The following is a 15533-nucleotide window of genomic DNA, read 5'->3' as shown; positions in this document are numbered from 1 at the left end:
ACAGGAAAAAAGAACAACTTGAAATGACAAGTGAATAAATCTATCATCTCAAATTATAAATTATCACGGAGAACAAGTAAATCATTGGAAATGGACATGGAGGGACTATCCTTTGTCTTCACTTAGTGGGTGTTGAAAATTGAAAACTGCTTTTGTTCAAGACCAGGACAGTAAGTGAAATGTCCTCCAGAAACTAGAAAACGAGAATTCATTGTACCAACTTAATTTTCTCCTGGTTTTTCTGGTCATTTCATAACCCAATGCAAATGCAATATAAAAGGTTAAAAACACATTTAATTTTAGGTAAAATTTGTAATTGTCTTCAAGAACACACTGACAATTATTGGGTTTCTTTCTTTCTATATCTAACCTTCTCAAATAGTATAGGCACTGTTCCCAAGTACTTTGTAATGAAAATCCAGCAGCCAAATAATGTCCAAGTACCTTCACCATTCCCCTCATATAAAATCATTGGTCCTAAAAATCACTGTGGGATCCTTAGTGAATGCATTGTAGTTATGTCACAATAATGAGTATTTAGTTGATGGCAAAACAAAATGACATTTTTCCCATTCAATTAAAAAAAAAAAGTGTTTAATAATTTGATGGATTATACGAAGTGTAAATCTGATCTTTCCTCCATCTCAACTATTTGTCTAGTTTGAGATGACAGTTACTAGGACTATCATATCTCAGAAATAAGAATTTTGAATTAATAGCTTAAGAACCCACAAAGATTCTCAAAAGTGGATTTTTCTTCTTCTTTAAGCAACTGCTGAACCTACATGATGCTGCCATCTGCTGTTAGTACTAGAACTCAACTCACTTAAAGCAGTATCTTGAAGAACCACAATGGGTGGACATTTTCCCCAGAAACTGCCCAAACATTGGCATAAAATATTAACTCCATCCAAATTCTGAAGTGTTCAAAACGTCTTGATAACTGCAATAACAATCATTGCTGCTCAGTCCTCACAAATAGCTGGAACAGTTATGGCCAAAATAATACATTAACCACTGAATGATCTTCTGAATGATCAAACTGATCAACTCCAAGGTCCCAAGAATCGCATCTGTCAATGCCTGTTCAAATTTTCTGGATGGAATTGTAGTGAAAATACATGTGTATCAAAAATGTACCACTGTCTTGTTAGGTCATGTGTAAACACAGGAAGCACTTAAAAACATTTCTAGGTAACGAAGAAGCCCACATTCTAGGTAGTGCAAAGAAGCCCATGGAACAGAAAGCCAAATCTGGTTCATCAGATGCTTGAATGCTGCTACCTGGAGCTAAATTGTTTTATTGACCATGTAGTTTTGTTGGTTGATCCTATCAGACTACATTAGGACCGAGATCCAAAAGATTTCTGTGCCCTTAATAATGCATACATGTAAGAACCAATGCATATTTATGCATACTTATGCAAATAGGGTATATGTATTTGTAAAGGCCAGTTTGGCCTAGTGGTGAAGATACCAGGATAGAAACCAGGAGATTGAGTTCTAGGCCCACCTAGAAGCATGAAAAACTGGCTAGGTGACCTTGAGCCAGTCACGTTCTCTCAGCCCAACCCACTTTACAGGATTGTTGTGGAGAAAACAGGAGGAGAAAGGAGTATTAGGTACGTTTGCGGCCTTGAGTTATTTATAAAAATAAGAGGTGGGTGTAAAAATCCAATAAACATAGTTGTCTGGCAATAACCCCAGCTCTGTTCTTGGCCTGTTTCCTTAAATGCAAATAAAAGTGATACTGAAAGTCTCTGGCAGCTTCTTAATATGAGAAGCAAGACTTGATTACACAATGTGAGAAGCTGTTCAAGTCTCAAACACTTCTCAAAGACTCCTGAGCAATATGGAAAGGCCTTACAAACCTGTAATTCAAGTCCAAACAACAACAACAACAAAAAGGGGGGGGAGGATTGTGGTGTCACCAAGAATAGTTGGGCTTTTTCATATGTTCATAAATAATATGGAACTAGGAGTATAATTATGGCTGTATTTAACACAAAAAGAAGCAAATGAAGGTTTCACTTTATTGCAAAAAGGTATAATGAAAAATGGGGTTCCAGATCATTAAAAAAGGCACATACCTAACATTACATATGGTATGAAATTGGCTAAGGGGGAAAAAAATTCTCATGTTAGATTTTGGGCTTATCCAATAAAGCAAATATTGGAGAACAGATAAAATATCTTTTATCACCTAGCATAATAAGGTTGACTTGAATTAATGATTGTTGTTAGATGAGGTCTATGAATTTCAGTATCTTTATCTTAAAAATTAATGGAGTATAACACAATGATCTACTTAATCATGCCAATTTGCCAAAGTGTCCTGCTGGTCCTCTCTCCATTGTAAGAAAAGTTGTGAAAGATCAGACTTGCATTCTCATTCAAAACACAAAGGCCAAAACAGCTCAGCCTCTGGTTAACAAAAAACACTTAAGCTTTAAATTAAACTCCATAACTCAAAAACAAAACAGTCAACCGTACTGTACATTTAATAAATGGCAATGATCGGAAAACATGAATATTCATACAGTTCAGTTGTTTACACAATGAAATAAGGCCGCAAAAAGCCCTAACTACATCATGGTTACATTTCCTTACCTACAGTACAAATTATATAACATAGGAATAATTACTTCCAGAAAAGTTCTGACTGAACGGTGCATTCCTTTGTTTTACTTTTTTTTTTAAAAAAAAAATCACATATTAATTACTCGAGAAAGCTTCTGCACTCTGTTTAACAACAAATCTCCTTTTTTGATGGTTTCTTGGTACTGCCAGTTTTTGCTGTCAGGCCTACAATAAGAAAACAAAAGAAAATGTATTGAGAGATAGTACCAACACCAGTTGGCCTTCAAACTGTCATCCTACATAAGAAGTCTATGAATAAGACTCTTATAAAGCATTTTCTTTACAACTATCGGTCTTCCCTTGCAAGATCATAACCAGAAAAAAAGCAAAAGGTATTTGGGGCTACATATGCATTTGAAATTTAGCCCAGACGAGAAAATAACTGAAGGTATACCTTAGAAACACATTTGACAGGATAGCAATTTACAATCCGCAAATCTTGTAATGTTACTGTTACAATTATTAATAATTACTGTTACTGTCTGAATAATGCCACTTCCTTAAAAGTATTCAATAAGAAGCTTGACACCTACCTGTTGGTTTCTACGATTTCATTGACTTTGTCTATCTTGCAGTGTAGTCTCCCAGCAGCGATAAATCTTGAAAGTTCCCTGTTTGAAAGATAGGGAAAAGAAGATGATTTCGGGACACCATCTTAACAACCCCCACTGCAAAGTCCCTTTGTAGCAACACACAGCTAAAATGTCTGATGTTTTAGGACCAGTCTAAATTAGCCTTGCTTCTTCCTTTTAGAAAGACTGGGTGGAGAGGAAGCCTGCCATATTGACCTAGTGCAGCCAATGTTAACACCATGGAGTCAACAGTCCCTTTTTCCTCAAAGACATGTCAGAAAATGTTCAAAGCTGCAGCTAGGGCGTAATTAAATGCTGCTCTCCTGATTGTTTATAGCTTTGAAACTTAAGACCTGCAATTAGCAAGCCACATGGGAAGGAAAATTGCTTGGTGGCAGCACATCGTCCCTGTTCGGTTTTTGCTGCTTAACCTGTGAATGTACAGTAGTTATCTACACTTTTAAAAATAAAGGGCTCTGTTGAGCACCACTGGTGATGCACAGCGCAATAAGGACATGCTATAACAATAGATTATCTGCAATGGCTTTTAACTTTGATTTTGTTTTTCATAATTAAGGAACATACCAATAGGCCCTCACTGGGTAACCAAAGGATGAGGTTAACCAATAAAAGCTTGAAAATATGAAACAGTACTCTGATCTGAGTCTAGTAGTTCAAAGGCAGCCAGAACAATAACTGCAGAGTAGGCTGTACATATTCTTATAGCCTTTTGTTAACCAAATAGACCAAAACAATCTCTCATCAGACCCTCCCTATGCAGCATATTGTAAAAGCTGTAACTTGAATAGATGGTCAACTCTACTTGTGTCCTACAAAAGATACTGTCCTGCAAATATTTATTTATTTATTTTATTTTGTCGCATTTCTATGCCGCCCAACTCCCGAGGGACTCTGGGCGGCTTACAACAAAGAATAAAACAATGCGAACAATGCCATAAAAAATGTTAAAAACATTAAAAATTTTAAAAACGTTAAAACACATGCACTCCAATTCGTGGCCGGGTCTTGCAAGGTCATTATAACGAGATCAACGGCCCCAGGCCTGCCGGAAGAGCTAGGTCTTCACAGCTTTGCGGAAGGCCAATAGGGTGGGTATGGTCCGGACCTCAGGAGGTAATTGGTTCCAGAGAGCCGGGGCCCTCCCCCGCGGGCCCACCAGCCGACATTGTTTAGCTGACGGGACCTGGAGGAGACTGACTCTGTGGGATCTTACCGGTCGCTGGGAGCTATATGGTAGAAGGCGTCTTGAAGACAGCCTGGCCCTGAGCCATATAGGGCTTTAAAGGTAATGACCAACACCTTGAATTGCACCCGGAGACCAATAGGGAGCCAGTGCAGCTCGCGGAGAATTGGTGTAATGTGGGTGTATCTAGGCGCATATGCCACTATGGACAGACTCCAACCACTGAAAGTAACCTTGGCATCTTCATTATGAACCTCTTCAGCTAAATTACATTAATCCTAACTATTTAGAATTTTAAAAGAAATTGATGTGCTATCTTCCATTTCAACATGGATGTATCACAAAATGCAGATCTGAATATTTTAAAACGATACTTACTGATCTATGAACTCTACGCAGACTCCAAAAGCATCTGCCATGTAACCAAGGGTGAGTGACCGATAAGATTCTAGAAGCTGACTGTAGGCGTGGATTCTCATTTCCCGAACATAGTAACGATAATGTGGTGCAAACAGCCAATCTTTCTTCATCTCTTGTTCTACACTGGCTGAAATGGAAAGACAGCATGTAAAGGTGGCAATGCTTTACACACAATAAATCAAGTCTGAAAAAAGCATGTGGAAAAATGTACTGTGGTCTGATGAGACCAAGGTTGAACCTTTGGGCCATAATTCCAAAAAAAAATATGTTTGGCTTAAAAAACAATACGGTGCATCATCAAAAGTACACCACACTTACAGTGACGCAGGATAGTGGCAGCATTATGCTTTGGGGCTGCTTTTTTTCAGCTGGAACTGGGGCTTTAGTCTAGGTGGGGAAAATTATAAACGATTCCAAATATCGGTCAATTTTGGGGGGGGGGAACCTTCAGGCCTCAGCTAAAGTGCTAAATATGAAGAAGAATTTCACCTTTCAACATAATGATTCAAAGCACTTGGTTTGATTTTTTTCCCCATCTCAAAAACCTGCCTTTTAACAGGGGTGTGTAGTCTTTCTATATCCACTATATCTATTCTAGAAATGCATCCCCCCCACATCTGAAAACCGATATCCAATCTCACTTGCATCACTCCCATTCTCCTGCCATCTTTCTTGTTTGCCCTGCCCACTGGCCTGTAAAGATGAGAGTAGCCACATCTGCAAACAGCTTCCGTTCATTTTTGTAGGAAACCCCCACATTCACTTCTGCCACCTACCCACCATTGGGAACGGTTCACGCAGTTTTGGAGCACTTTGGCCTTCCAAGATGAGATACGAGCATCAGAGCAACTCAGCCTGTTACCCGATAAGATTATTAAGTGTTCACAACCATTTAGGGTTTCACAGAAAATTCATAAAGCTAAAGTATTTCTTACCCAACGACTGGAAGAAAACCGAATACCGACATTCATAGAGGGAAAATAGATATTGCCGCACTTTGGGTAAACTGTGCAACACTTCCAGAATCTCAGCTCCTTTGATAACCTAAAGTAGGTCGAAGGAGAAAAAAAAAAAAAGGGGGGGGGGGAGAGGAGTAGAAATCAGAGCAGAGCCATAAGGAAACGCAGGCTCTGTGGCTTCTCTATGCTATTAACAGTTTGCCTTACCTTCTCTCTCAGGTCCGGCCTTTCTAATGCAATCATGCTGACATAAACTGTGTAGGTTACAAAGGTTCTGTAATCCATAAGTTCGTAAGATGTAAATGTCGAAACGGTATCCAGGAAAAGTTCGGCTGCCTGCTTGAAGTCCCGAATGGCCACACAGTAAAGGCCTTGGTAGACCTTCAGCCGATTCCGCCGATCCCAGTCTCCTCCTTCTTCTATAAGACTTTCGAAGAAAAGAGAAATACTCGTTAATCTGCAATCCGCATTACATCTGAAATATACTGTAAAGTTAGTAGCTGAATGCTGGTAGTACTCGACTTACGACAGTTCATTTAGTGACCAAAGTTACAATGGCACTGGAAAAAGTGACTTATGACCGCTTTTCACACCGTTGCAGCATCCCCCCCATGGTCATGTGATCAAACTTCAGATGCTTAGCAACTGACTCATATTTATGATGGTGTTGAAGGGTCTTGGGGTCATGGGAACACTTTTTGTGACCGTCTAACAAGCCAGGACAACAAGGAAGCCAGATTCACTTAACAACTGTGTTACTATCTTAACTGTACTGATTCAGTTAACAAATGTGGCAAGAAAGGTAATAAAACGGGGCAAAACTCAGTTAGGAAATGTCTCACTTAGCAACAGAAATACTGGGCTCCGTTGTGGTTGTAAGTCGAGGACTATCAGTAGACAAATCACGGATACAATTCTGCTGCACAAAACATGACACCTATATAATCTCTGCGTTCTGGCACGTAACTGTTTTTGCTTCTGCTCAGAGCGAAGGTACACATTCCTTCAATAACAGGTTCCCAGTTGAAACTCTTCTTTCTACCATCTGCACACCTGGGCTTTTAGCAAAGGGAATAAAGCAACCTATTTCTGCTTCACCTACCAACCAAAGGATGACCTGTAAGCTATAATGGCACATCATACAAGCAATTAGTGTTTCAAGGCTGTTTCCAGAATACAAGTTCCGGTAGTCCTCAATTTACAAACAGTTGCTTAGTGACCAAAGTTACAACAGACACCCTCCCCCCACCCCAAAAAAAGAGACTAATAACCTGGTTTCAAAATTCTGGAGTCTGCCCTCACCCCACCCCCCGTCACATGATCACATTTTGGGCACTCAAAAACCACTGTGCATTTATGGCCATTTGCAGTGTCCCATGGTCACGTGACATCAATTTACATTTCCCCCCCACCTCCACAAACCGCGGTTTACTTCTGGTTTCCAGCAAAAAAATGGTCTATAACGAACAATAGGTACTCTTAATGCCTGTGGCATTTGCTTAACTGTTGCAAGAAAAACAAAAGTCATAAAATCGAGTGAGATCATGTGGTGACCTGCTTTATAATCATCACAAATGATGACCAAAATTTTGGGCTCAATTATGATCGTTAAGTCAAAGACGACCTGTAGGAAAAATGGGGCAGAGGCATTATTAATGCAAAAGCATCACTGTCCAAAGACAATAAATATTTTATATTTTAAAATAATTTAATTACGTATGAGCAACTTCTACATGTCTGCTAGCCGTTATATTAAAAATGAACAAAATATAACAAACCCATCAAATAATGTTCTTCAGAAACAAAGCACATTTCAGTTTTTAAAAGTAAAGCTACCCTTCCTAACTCTCATATACTAGATTTCATTTCCCTCCCACACAAAATCTTAATTTTTAAATGATATAATTGCATTTTCCAGCTTTTCTGACATTTTTCATTGATTTAACATTTCTGAATGTCAGCCTTTATGTGACACAAAGTTCCACTGACTTGCAATCAGGCTGTCCGACATTTATGTTGAAATACCCTAGATAAGAATTTCTTCCCATTCTCTCATTCTAGCTGGAAATATACCTTTTGGCTTTTTCAGTGTTCCGTGTAATAAGGTCATTGTCCATATAAAACAAGCCGATTCGCAGCAAGTAGAAGACAATATCCAGACGATGTCCTAGAGCAACAGTTTTGTCATAGGTCTTCCGAAAGGCAGTTAGAGCAGCTTCCTAAAGGAAACACGGTAAGGACAGACAAGACAGGTGCGTATGACTACATACAGCAATAGCACATAGACTTATATACCGCTTCACAGTGCTTTACAGCCCTCTCTAAGCAGAGTCAGCATATTGCCCCCAACAATCTGGGTCCTCATTTTACTGACCTCAGAAGGATGGAAGGCTGAGTCAACCTTGAATCGGTGAGAATCGAACTGCTGACAATGGGCAGAATTAGTCTGCAATGCTGCATTCTAACCACGGCTCAAATACAACTTGCCCTAAGAATACCAAACATGTTTTATACTACCATAGAGGTATTCGTCACTGCTTTAATTGTAATTGATCAACACTATCACCACAAATCAGGGTGGCTAAAAATCAATGATTTTTTTTAAAAAAATCAAAAAAATCAGATTTTTTTTATTTAAATCGGATTTTTTTTATTTAAATCGGATTTTTTTTTATTTTTATCGAATTTATTTTAATAAAAAACTTTGGGGGTAAAAATCTATCGTAAGATAGTTTTCTATTTAAGATACATAAATAATTTAGTTTATTCAGCATGAAATGGAGCTTAGTTATGTAGCATGAGGCTGTATATTCTGCAACACTGGGGCTATCGGTGAGTCAACAGTGGGTCAAAGGAGTAGCAGGGATGACAACTGCTCTTTAAAAATTATGATTTAAATTGAGTTGATTTAAATCAAGCCTTTTTACTAGTGATTTAAATTGTGATTTAAATCAACTCGATTTAAATCAAATCCACCCTGCCACAAATGATTTCCCAATTCAATGTTTATGCTTATGTTTCAAGTAATGGTCAGACTTCCAGTAGTTTGGTTTTACTAGAATTATCCCCCACCAATTTCAGAAAACCCAAGGAAAAAGTACAGAGAAACACAACAAAAATTGCTACCTATTGCCCTTAACTCTTAAAGCAGGCAAAAGTTTCCTTCTCTCAAAGTGCATAGTAACAGAACAATGGGCCAGCTGAGTGGACTTGAAAGACGAGCAGGTTCAGCACAAGAAAACAAATGGGTTTTCAGCCCGGTCCAGAGTCACATACCACTTAGTATGCCAACTAGATTGTGATCCAGGAACTGTAGCATGCATTTCTGCAACCCCAGACACATTACACAATCACAGAGTAGGAAGGACTACTTAGGCCCTTCCTCAGTGAAGGAATCCAACTTAAAGTACCCTTAAAGCAGATTGTTCTATTTCTCTTCATTTCCCATTGAAACAGTCTCTAATGGTCTCTATTTCTTCACCCACAGGAATGAGGGTTTTTTTTTAAAAAAAAATCTATACATAGCAATCATTAACCTTTACTTATTACTGCATTCCCAGCTTACTGGAAACCAAAAGGTCTCCAAATTCCTCCAGACCTGACATTTAAAGTAAGAATCTAGTTTAAATGAAGACAAAATATATGTATTCTTTTTCTGGTTAGCTAAAATACGAATATCAGGTTACCAGCCAATTCCCTCCACACAGTATTAACAAGTATTTTCTATGAAACAAAACTATTAGCAAAGAGGTAGGGAATCTATAGCCTTTCAGAATAACTCAGTAATCCAGTGAGAAGCTGTGGAAAGATATTATCTGACACACAATCTTTCTCACTGAGCTTCCTAATATAAACCAAAGTTATGTTATTGTATTTTGTAACATTTTGTTATTGCCCCCCTTTATAATAGCAGCTTTTGAAAGCAATATAAATAAGTTGTTTGGTATTAGATATAGCCAGACAACCTTGGGTGAGATCCCCAGAAACTAATAAGCAGTACTAACAAATTGTAATTTTTTTAATGTGGCTAAAGAAAATCATGAAATATTGGATTGGAGACTAATCCTACTAACTTAACTTTAACTAAATGTAAAACAAATCAAATGTAGGTTTCCTTCTAGTCTATTTGTTTTTGAAATGTGGCCCTAGCATAGAATTCAAAAGCCATGCATGGCCCTCAGTTTCAAGGCATATTTAATATCCTTTTCAATATGGACATCACTAAAGGAAAATCCAGGTTTAAACCCTTCACTTACCTTGTCCCCAATTCGGCAGAGATATTCAGCTTTGGCCATCATGGCATCACGGATTTCACTTTCTCCCAGGTTCTTCTCTGCATCTTCTAATTCATCCTCCAGGCGTTTCAACTCGTCCTCATTTGCTTTCTTCATCTTATTCAACAAATCTGTATCTACCGGCCAGTCAAGAGATTTGCAGAGGCTTTCATAATATGGAGCCATATCTGAAAAAAGAATCACCAGAAAAAAATATGATATATATTTTTTTTTATCTTCAATGAGAACTAGAGCAACAAAAACATAAAAGGAAATGAAGTAAGCATTGTATCCGGCTAAGGTTATCATAAAGGACCAGTGAAAAGTCATGATTAGACCGAGATGCTTCAAATCTTTGTTTAATCGATTGTGACTGGAAATTCCATAGTCTTGCTTTTTCCAAGTGAAAAAAATACTCCCTGGAAGTACATCTAACAACTTGAAGCTTTTCTGTTACATTTTACTGCGTGTATAAAGCAGGGCCGCACCCTCACAAAATTCAAAGTATTTCTTCTGAACAAATATGCAAAGTTTGTGTCACACACAAAACTATGCATGATCTCTCTCAGAATAGACTTTTTATATCCAAGTAATGACATACACAAGAGGTCAATTTCATGAAGGAGTCTCTGTGGACTTTACTCAGCTAGTTGTTGCCAACTATAGGAGGCAGTACTCATCTCTGTTTCAAGACCATTGAGCCAGTGCTGTCCAAAGACATTTCTGTGGTCATCCTTCCCACCGAAGTGGTACCTATTTATCTACTCACATGTGCATGCTTTCAAAATGCTAGGTTGGCAGGAGCTGGGTGAGGATGGGAGCTCACTCTGTCATGTGGCGCTTGGGTCTTGAACCCGGGCTGCCAGCTTTCAAGCCCAGTATCTTCACTGCTGAGCCACAGCGTCACTCCAATTCATGAAGAAAATTAGCTAAATAATAATACTTAAGAGCAGAGGAATAAATACACAATAGTGTTTCCTTACGAGGGAAGTGTGGAAGAGCAGACGACGAAGACAGAAAGCAATAATCTCAAAGATAACACAGGAGATAATTATATGAACTAGTTGTTGCAATATAGAAATCTGAGCAACAGGCATTCAACAGGTATAGTGTGTGAGAAGAAATTTAATGTAATAAATAATCAGTGCTGATATATATAATGCCAAAAGCTAGTCAGAAGGGTGTCTGATATATAAGTATCCACAAATGTTGTTTTGCTTTGAAGAAAAACAATGAGGCGTGGAATAAAATTGGATCTAAAAGACAAAGGTAAAATTCAAAGTGATAATTGCAAATGTGTTGAAAACGAAAATAACGCATTTAAGATAAATGCATTTAGGGGGAAAGAACCAAGTGCTCAAGTATAGGATGAGAGCTCTACCTGCCCTGCTTATAGCATCTGCAAAAATGGTCTGGGAATTACATACCTGAATACAAGCCAAATATCCATCAGCCATGTGACATGGCTGCTAAAACAATCAATTACATTTCTTTAGCAGAAATATCACTGACTATCACTGACCATCACTGACTATTGGGGGCGAGTCATTGCCCCCCACGGAGAGGGCTCGCAACTTGGGTGTCCTCCTGGACTCACGGCTGTCTTTAGAAGAGCATATGACGGCCGTGGCCAGGGGGACTTTTTATCAGGTCCGCCTGATTCGCCAGTTACGTCCCTTTCTGGATCGGGACTCGTTAAATACGGTCACTCATGCTCTTGTCACTTCCCGCTTGGACTACTGCAATGCTCTCTACATGGGGCTCCCCTTAAGGAGCACCCGGAGGCTCCAGCTGGTCCAGAATGCGGCCGCGCGGGTGGTTATGGGAGCGACGTGGCGCTCCCATGTGACCCCCCTCCTGCGCGAGCTGCACTGGCTCCCGGTGGTCTTCCGGGTGCGCTTCAAGGTTTTGGTTACCACCTTTAGAGCGCTCCATGGCATCGGACCGGGGTATCTACGAGACCGCCTTCTGCTACCAATAGCCTCTCACCGACCAGTACGCTCCCATAGAGAGGGGCTCCTCAGGGTGCCGTCGGCCAAACAGTGTCGACTGGCGGCCCCCAGGGGGAGAGCCTTCTCTGTGGGGGCACCTACCATCTGGAACGAGCTCCCCCCAGAGATACGGAAGATCCCGGACCTGCGCACGTTTCACCGTGCTCTCAAAACTTTTCTATTTCAGCAAGCTGGCCTGGCCTAACTCCCCTCTTTTAAATTCTTAAATTTTAAATTTTTTAATTCGTGATTTTATAAATTGGGTGTTTTAATCTGTGTTTCGGCCGAAATATTTAATAATTTTAAGGGATTTTTAATATTTGTATTGTCTGTATTTTATCTTGGCTGTTCACCGCCCTGAGTCCTTCGGGAATAGGGCGGTATAGAAATTTGATTAAATAAATAAATAAATAAATAAATATGTTTTCCCAACCCCGGAAAGCAGCCATTCTACTTTGCAGTGCTCAGACCCCCATCTCCAGTGTATAATAATCCACTTCTGGGCATTGCATTTGCAGAAGGACTCGGAGAATCCAAGTGCAGAGAAAGACAATAAAGATGATGAGGGGACTGGAAACCTAAGTCAGAAAAAACTGAGGCAACATTGAAGAAAAGCAGTGGGAAGGTAGGTGGTCACATTTTTTTTCCCAAGCACCCAAAGCGATGTTACACAGAACAAGGGCAAAGTTTGTTCTTTATGATTCCAGGGAAAGGAAAACTAGCAGGTACAATTTTGAGACACTGAATGGCAGGTTTGACAGCGAGACCTGACAGCGAAAAGGGAGGCACATATTCCCCTCGTTTAGATGGGTTCAAAACAGAGACCGAGACGGCCACTTTGACTTAATACAGGTAGTCCTCGACTTACAACCACAACTAAGCCCCACATTTCTGTTGCTAAGCAACTTCTGTTGGTTAAGTGAGTTGTGCCCCCATTTTTACGACTTTCCTCGCCGCAGCTGTTAAGTGGAATTATTGCGGTCGATAAGTTAGTACCCAGTCATGAAGTGAATCCGACTTCCCTGTTGACTTGGCTTTCATCCGAAGGTCGCCAAAGAGGATCCAAGACACAGCAACAGTCATAAACACAAGCCAGTTGCCAATCATCTGAATTTTGATCATGGGGATGCTGCAAAGGTTGTAACTGTGAAAATCGGCCGTAAGTCACTTTTTTTTTTCAGTGCCGTTGCAACTTGGAACGGTCACTAAATGAATGTTGTATGTCGAGGACAACTTCTTACTCCTCTGAGCATGTACAGAAAGTTCCCCACTCCCTACTCAGCAAGAGGATTAAGGCAGGGTTTCCAAACTGTGAAAGGTGTGCCCCCTCCTTTGGGCAGGTGTGAAAAGAACCCTTTTATCAGTAACAGTACCAAAGTTGGAAGGGACCTTGGAGGTCATCTAGTCCAACCCCCTGCTCACGCAGGAGACCTATACTAGGGATTCGAACCGCCGAACTGCCGACCTTTCTGGTCGACAAGCTCAGCGTCTTAGCCACTGAGCCACCTAGGGTTGACTAATAAATTTATAACTTATTATAAATTTATAATAAATCCACCTTTCTTATATTTAACAAACTTTAAATTTAAGCTTTCAGGTTACTTGAAGGTTTTTTTCCCCCCTCGTTCATTTTGATGTTTGGGTTTTAAAGGTTGCCCCCAAATAGAGGCGGGAGGGCAAAAACTCCCGGAAGCAAAAGCTGTCGGTCTCCCCGTTTTCTTACCGTGCTGACGGATGGCGGCCATGAGCTCCTGGCGCACGGCCGGGTCCGGGCTTTGCGGCTGCAGGCTCAGCAAGAAGCGGAGCTGCGCGATCCGGAGGTCGGGGTTCTTAGGGAGGCCCTCCTCTTCCAGGTTTTCCAGCGGCATCCCGGCGAGGAAGAAAGGCGAGAGAGAGATAGGGAAAAAAAGGCCGGTCGGTGACAGGCACGGAGAAGAAACCAAACAGCCAGCGAGCAGCGAAGAAGAGACTAGAGTGACTCAGCCCGCCACCCGGAAACGGAAGGAACGCTCCGAGAGGCCGCTTCCGACATCCGTCTGGGCGCGCCACCAAGAGTTACGGTCGCCGCGGTGTTTACTCACCTCTTCAGGTTCTATGCCCCCGCGTGCCCCATGTGCGTGGCGTGCGATTTGCGACGGCTGGAAGGGTTAAAAGGGGATGCGGTCCTCGTAAAAAGATGAAGAATAAAGCAGACGCGAGAGAATGCGTGGATTGAGCACAAAGAGTTCAGTTTCCAAATGGTTTTCAAGCGGCTGGTTGGGTTACCCCGTTCTCCCGGCAAGTATCTTGGGGCTAATTGCAAAGCGCGAGGGCGGGGGAGGAACTGTTCGCCTTCCGGTTATCCTTTCTGCCCCTTTGCTTCATCCAGTTTAATTCCTACCCTGGTGGTTCCCTGGATGTAGAGGGAGAAGGAAATGATCATCCAGGCAAAAGTCCGGTTTTTATCGACATCTCTTCCTTTCCTGCATTCCTTCCTTGATGGAAATGAGGCCACTTGCACGCCTCCCTTCGCATCGTGGCTGTCACCGATAGATGGCGCTGCCTCCGTATTTAATCGGCGGCGTTTAGAGCCGGCATGGTGTTTCCTGCTGGTAGAAATCAGGGATGTAATGGATTTTGTTTTGCATAAATGGCAAAATCACCAGCATGTGCGATGGAAAAAGGTCACCGAAGAGGCTGCGTGCCTTTGCTTATTGCCTTACTTTTTGTGTTTTGTGTTTTGTGTTTTGTGTTTTGTGTTTTGTTTTGTTTTGTTTTGTTTTGTTTTGTTTTGTTTTGTTTTGTTTTGTTTTGTTTTGTTTTGTTTTGTTTTTAAGAAAGAGGAACCCGAATGTCCCTTTGGTTTGTTTTCACCCTGGTTTTTCTGCAAGCTTGTTCCTTGCTCACACGTTCATTTTGATGAAGGAACTTCACATGCGTGCGGGTGTTTATCTGCTTGAGATCTTCTCTGGGGTTATTTTAATGTACTTGGATAATAGTTGTACGATGGCCAAGAATTCCCATTCCTTGTCCCTGTAATATGGGACAAAGCTCACTTAACAAATGTCTCACTTAACAACAGAATTTTGGGGCTCGGTTGTGGTCATAAATTGAGGACTGCCTGGTACCAGTACGGAGGTGGTTTCCTGTTGCCTTCTTTTGGAAGTTTTTTTGGACTTTCCAGTCTAGTCAATGGAATGGGAATGGGAATGGGAATGAGAATAGAGTAGAGTAGAGTAGAGTAGAGTAGAGTAGAGTAGAACAGAACAGAACAGAACAGAACAGAACAGAGCAGAGCAGAGCAGAGCAGAACAGAACAGAACAGAACAGAACAGAACAGAACAGAACAGAACAACAGAACAATGATGAGGAGAGAATAATTGGAAGGTACCTTGGAGGTCTTCAATCTGCCCCCAACTTGATCCTTCAGATCTTTTAAAGGCGCATCCTTTGCTACTGGGCCTGATGCCATAATTGTTGTTGTTCTCTTTTTT

At 40.8% G+C, this 15533-nt stretch overlaps 1 protein-coding gene across 1 annotated transcript; it reads right to left on the bottom strand.

The window, feature by feature from the left end:
- Positions 1-2014: 2014 nt before the first annotated feature.
- Positions 2015-14590, bottom strand: PSMD6 (proteasome 26S subunit, non-ATPase 6). The gene is made up of 8 exons (XM_034440649.3): positions 13784-14590; positions 10052-10257; positions 7869-8014; positions 6003-6222; positions 5772-5880; positions 4795-4963; positions 3174-3251; positions 2015-2805 (listed from the first exon to the last, which is right to left on the bottom strand). Exons 1-8 carry the CDS (start codon positions 13926-13928, stop codon positions 2709-2711), a joined length of 1170 nt encoding a protein of 389 aa, XP_034296540.1. The 5' UTR covers positions 13929-14590; the 3' UTR covers positions 2015-2708.
- Positions 14591-15533: the final 943 nt, after the last annotated feature.

This window comes from Pantherophis guttatus, chromosome 2, assembly GCF_059756535.1.
Source record: "Pantherophis guttatus breed Tessera chromosome 2, ASM5975653v1, whole genome shotgun sequence".
In the NCBI taxonomy this organism is placed as follows: Eukaryota; Metazoa; Chordata; class Lepidosauria; order Squamata; family Colubridae; genus Pantherophis; species Pantherophis guttatus.
This window is presented reverse-complemented; position numbering and strand designations above follow the sequence as displayed.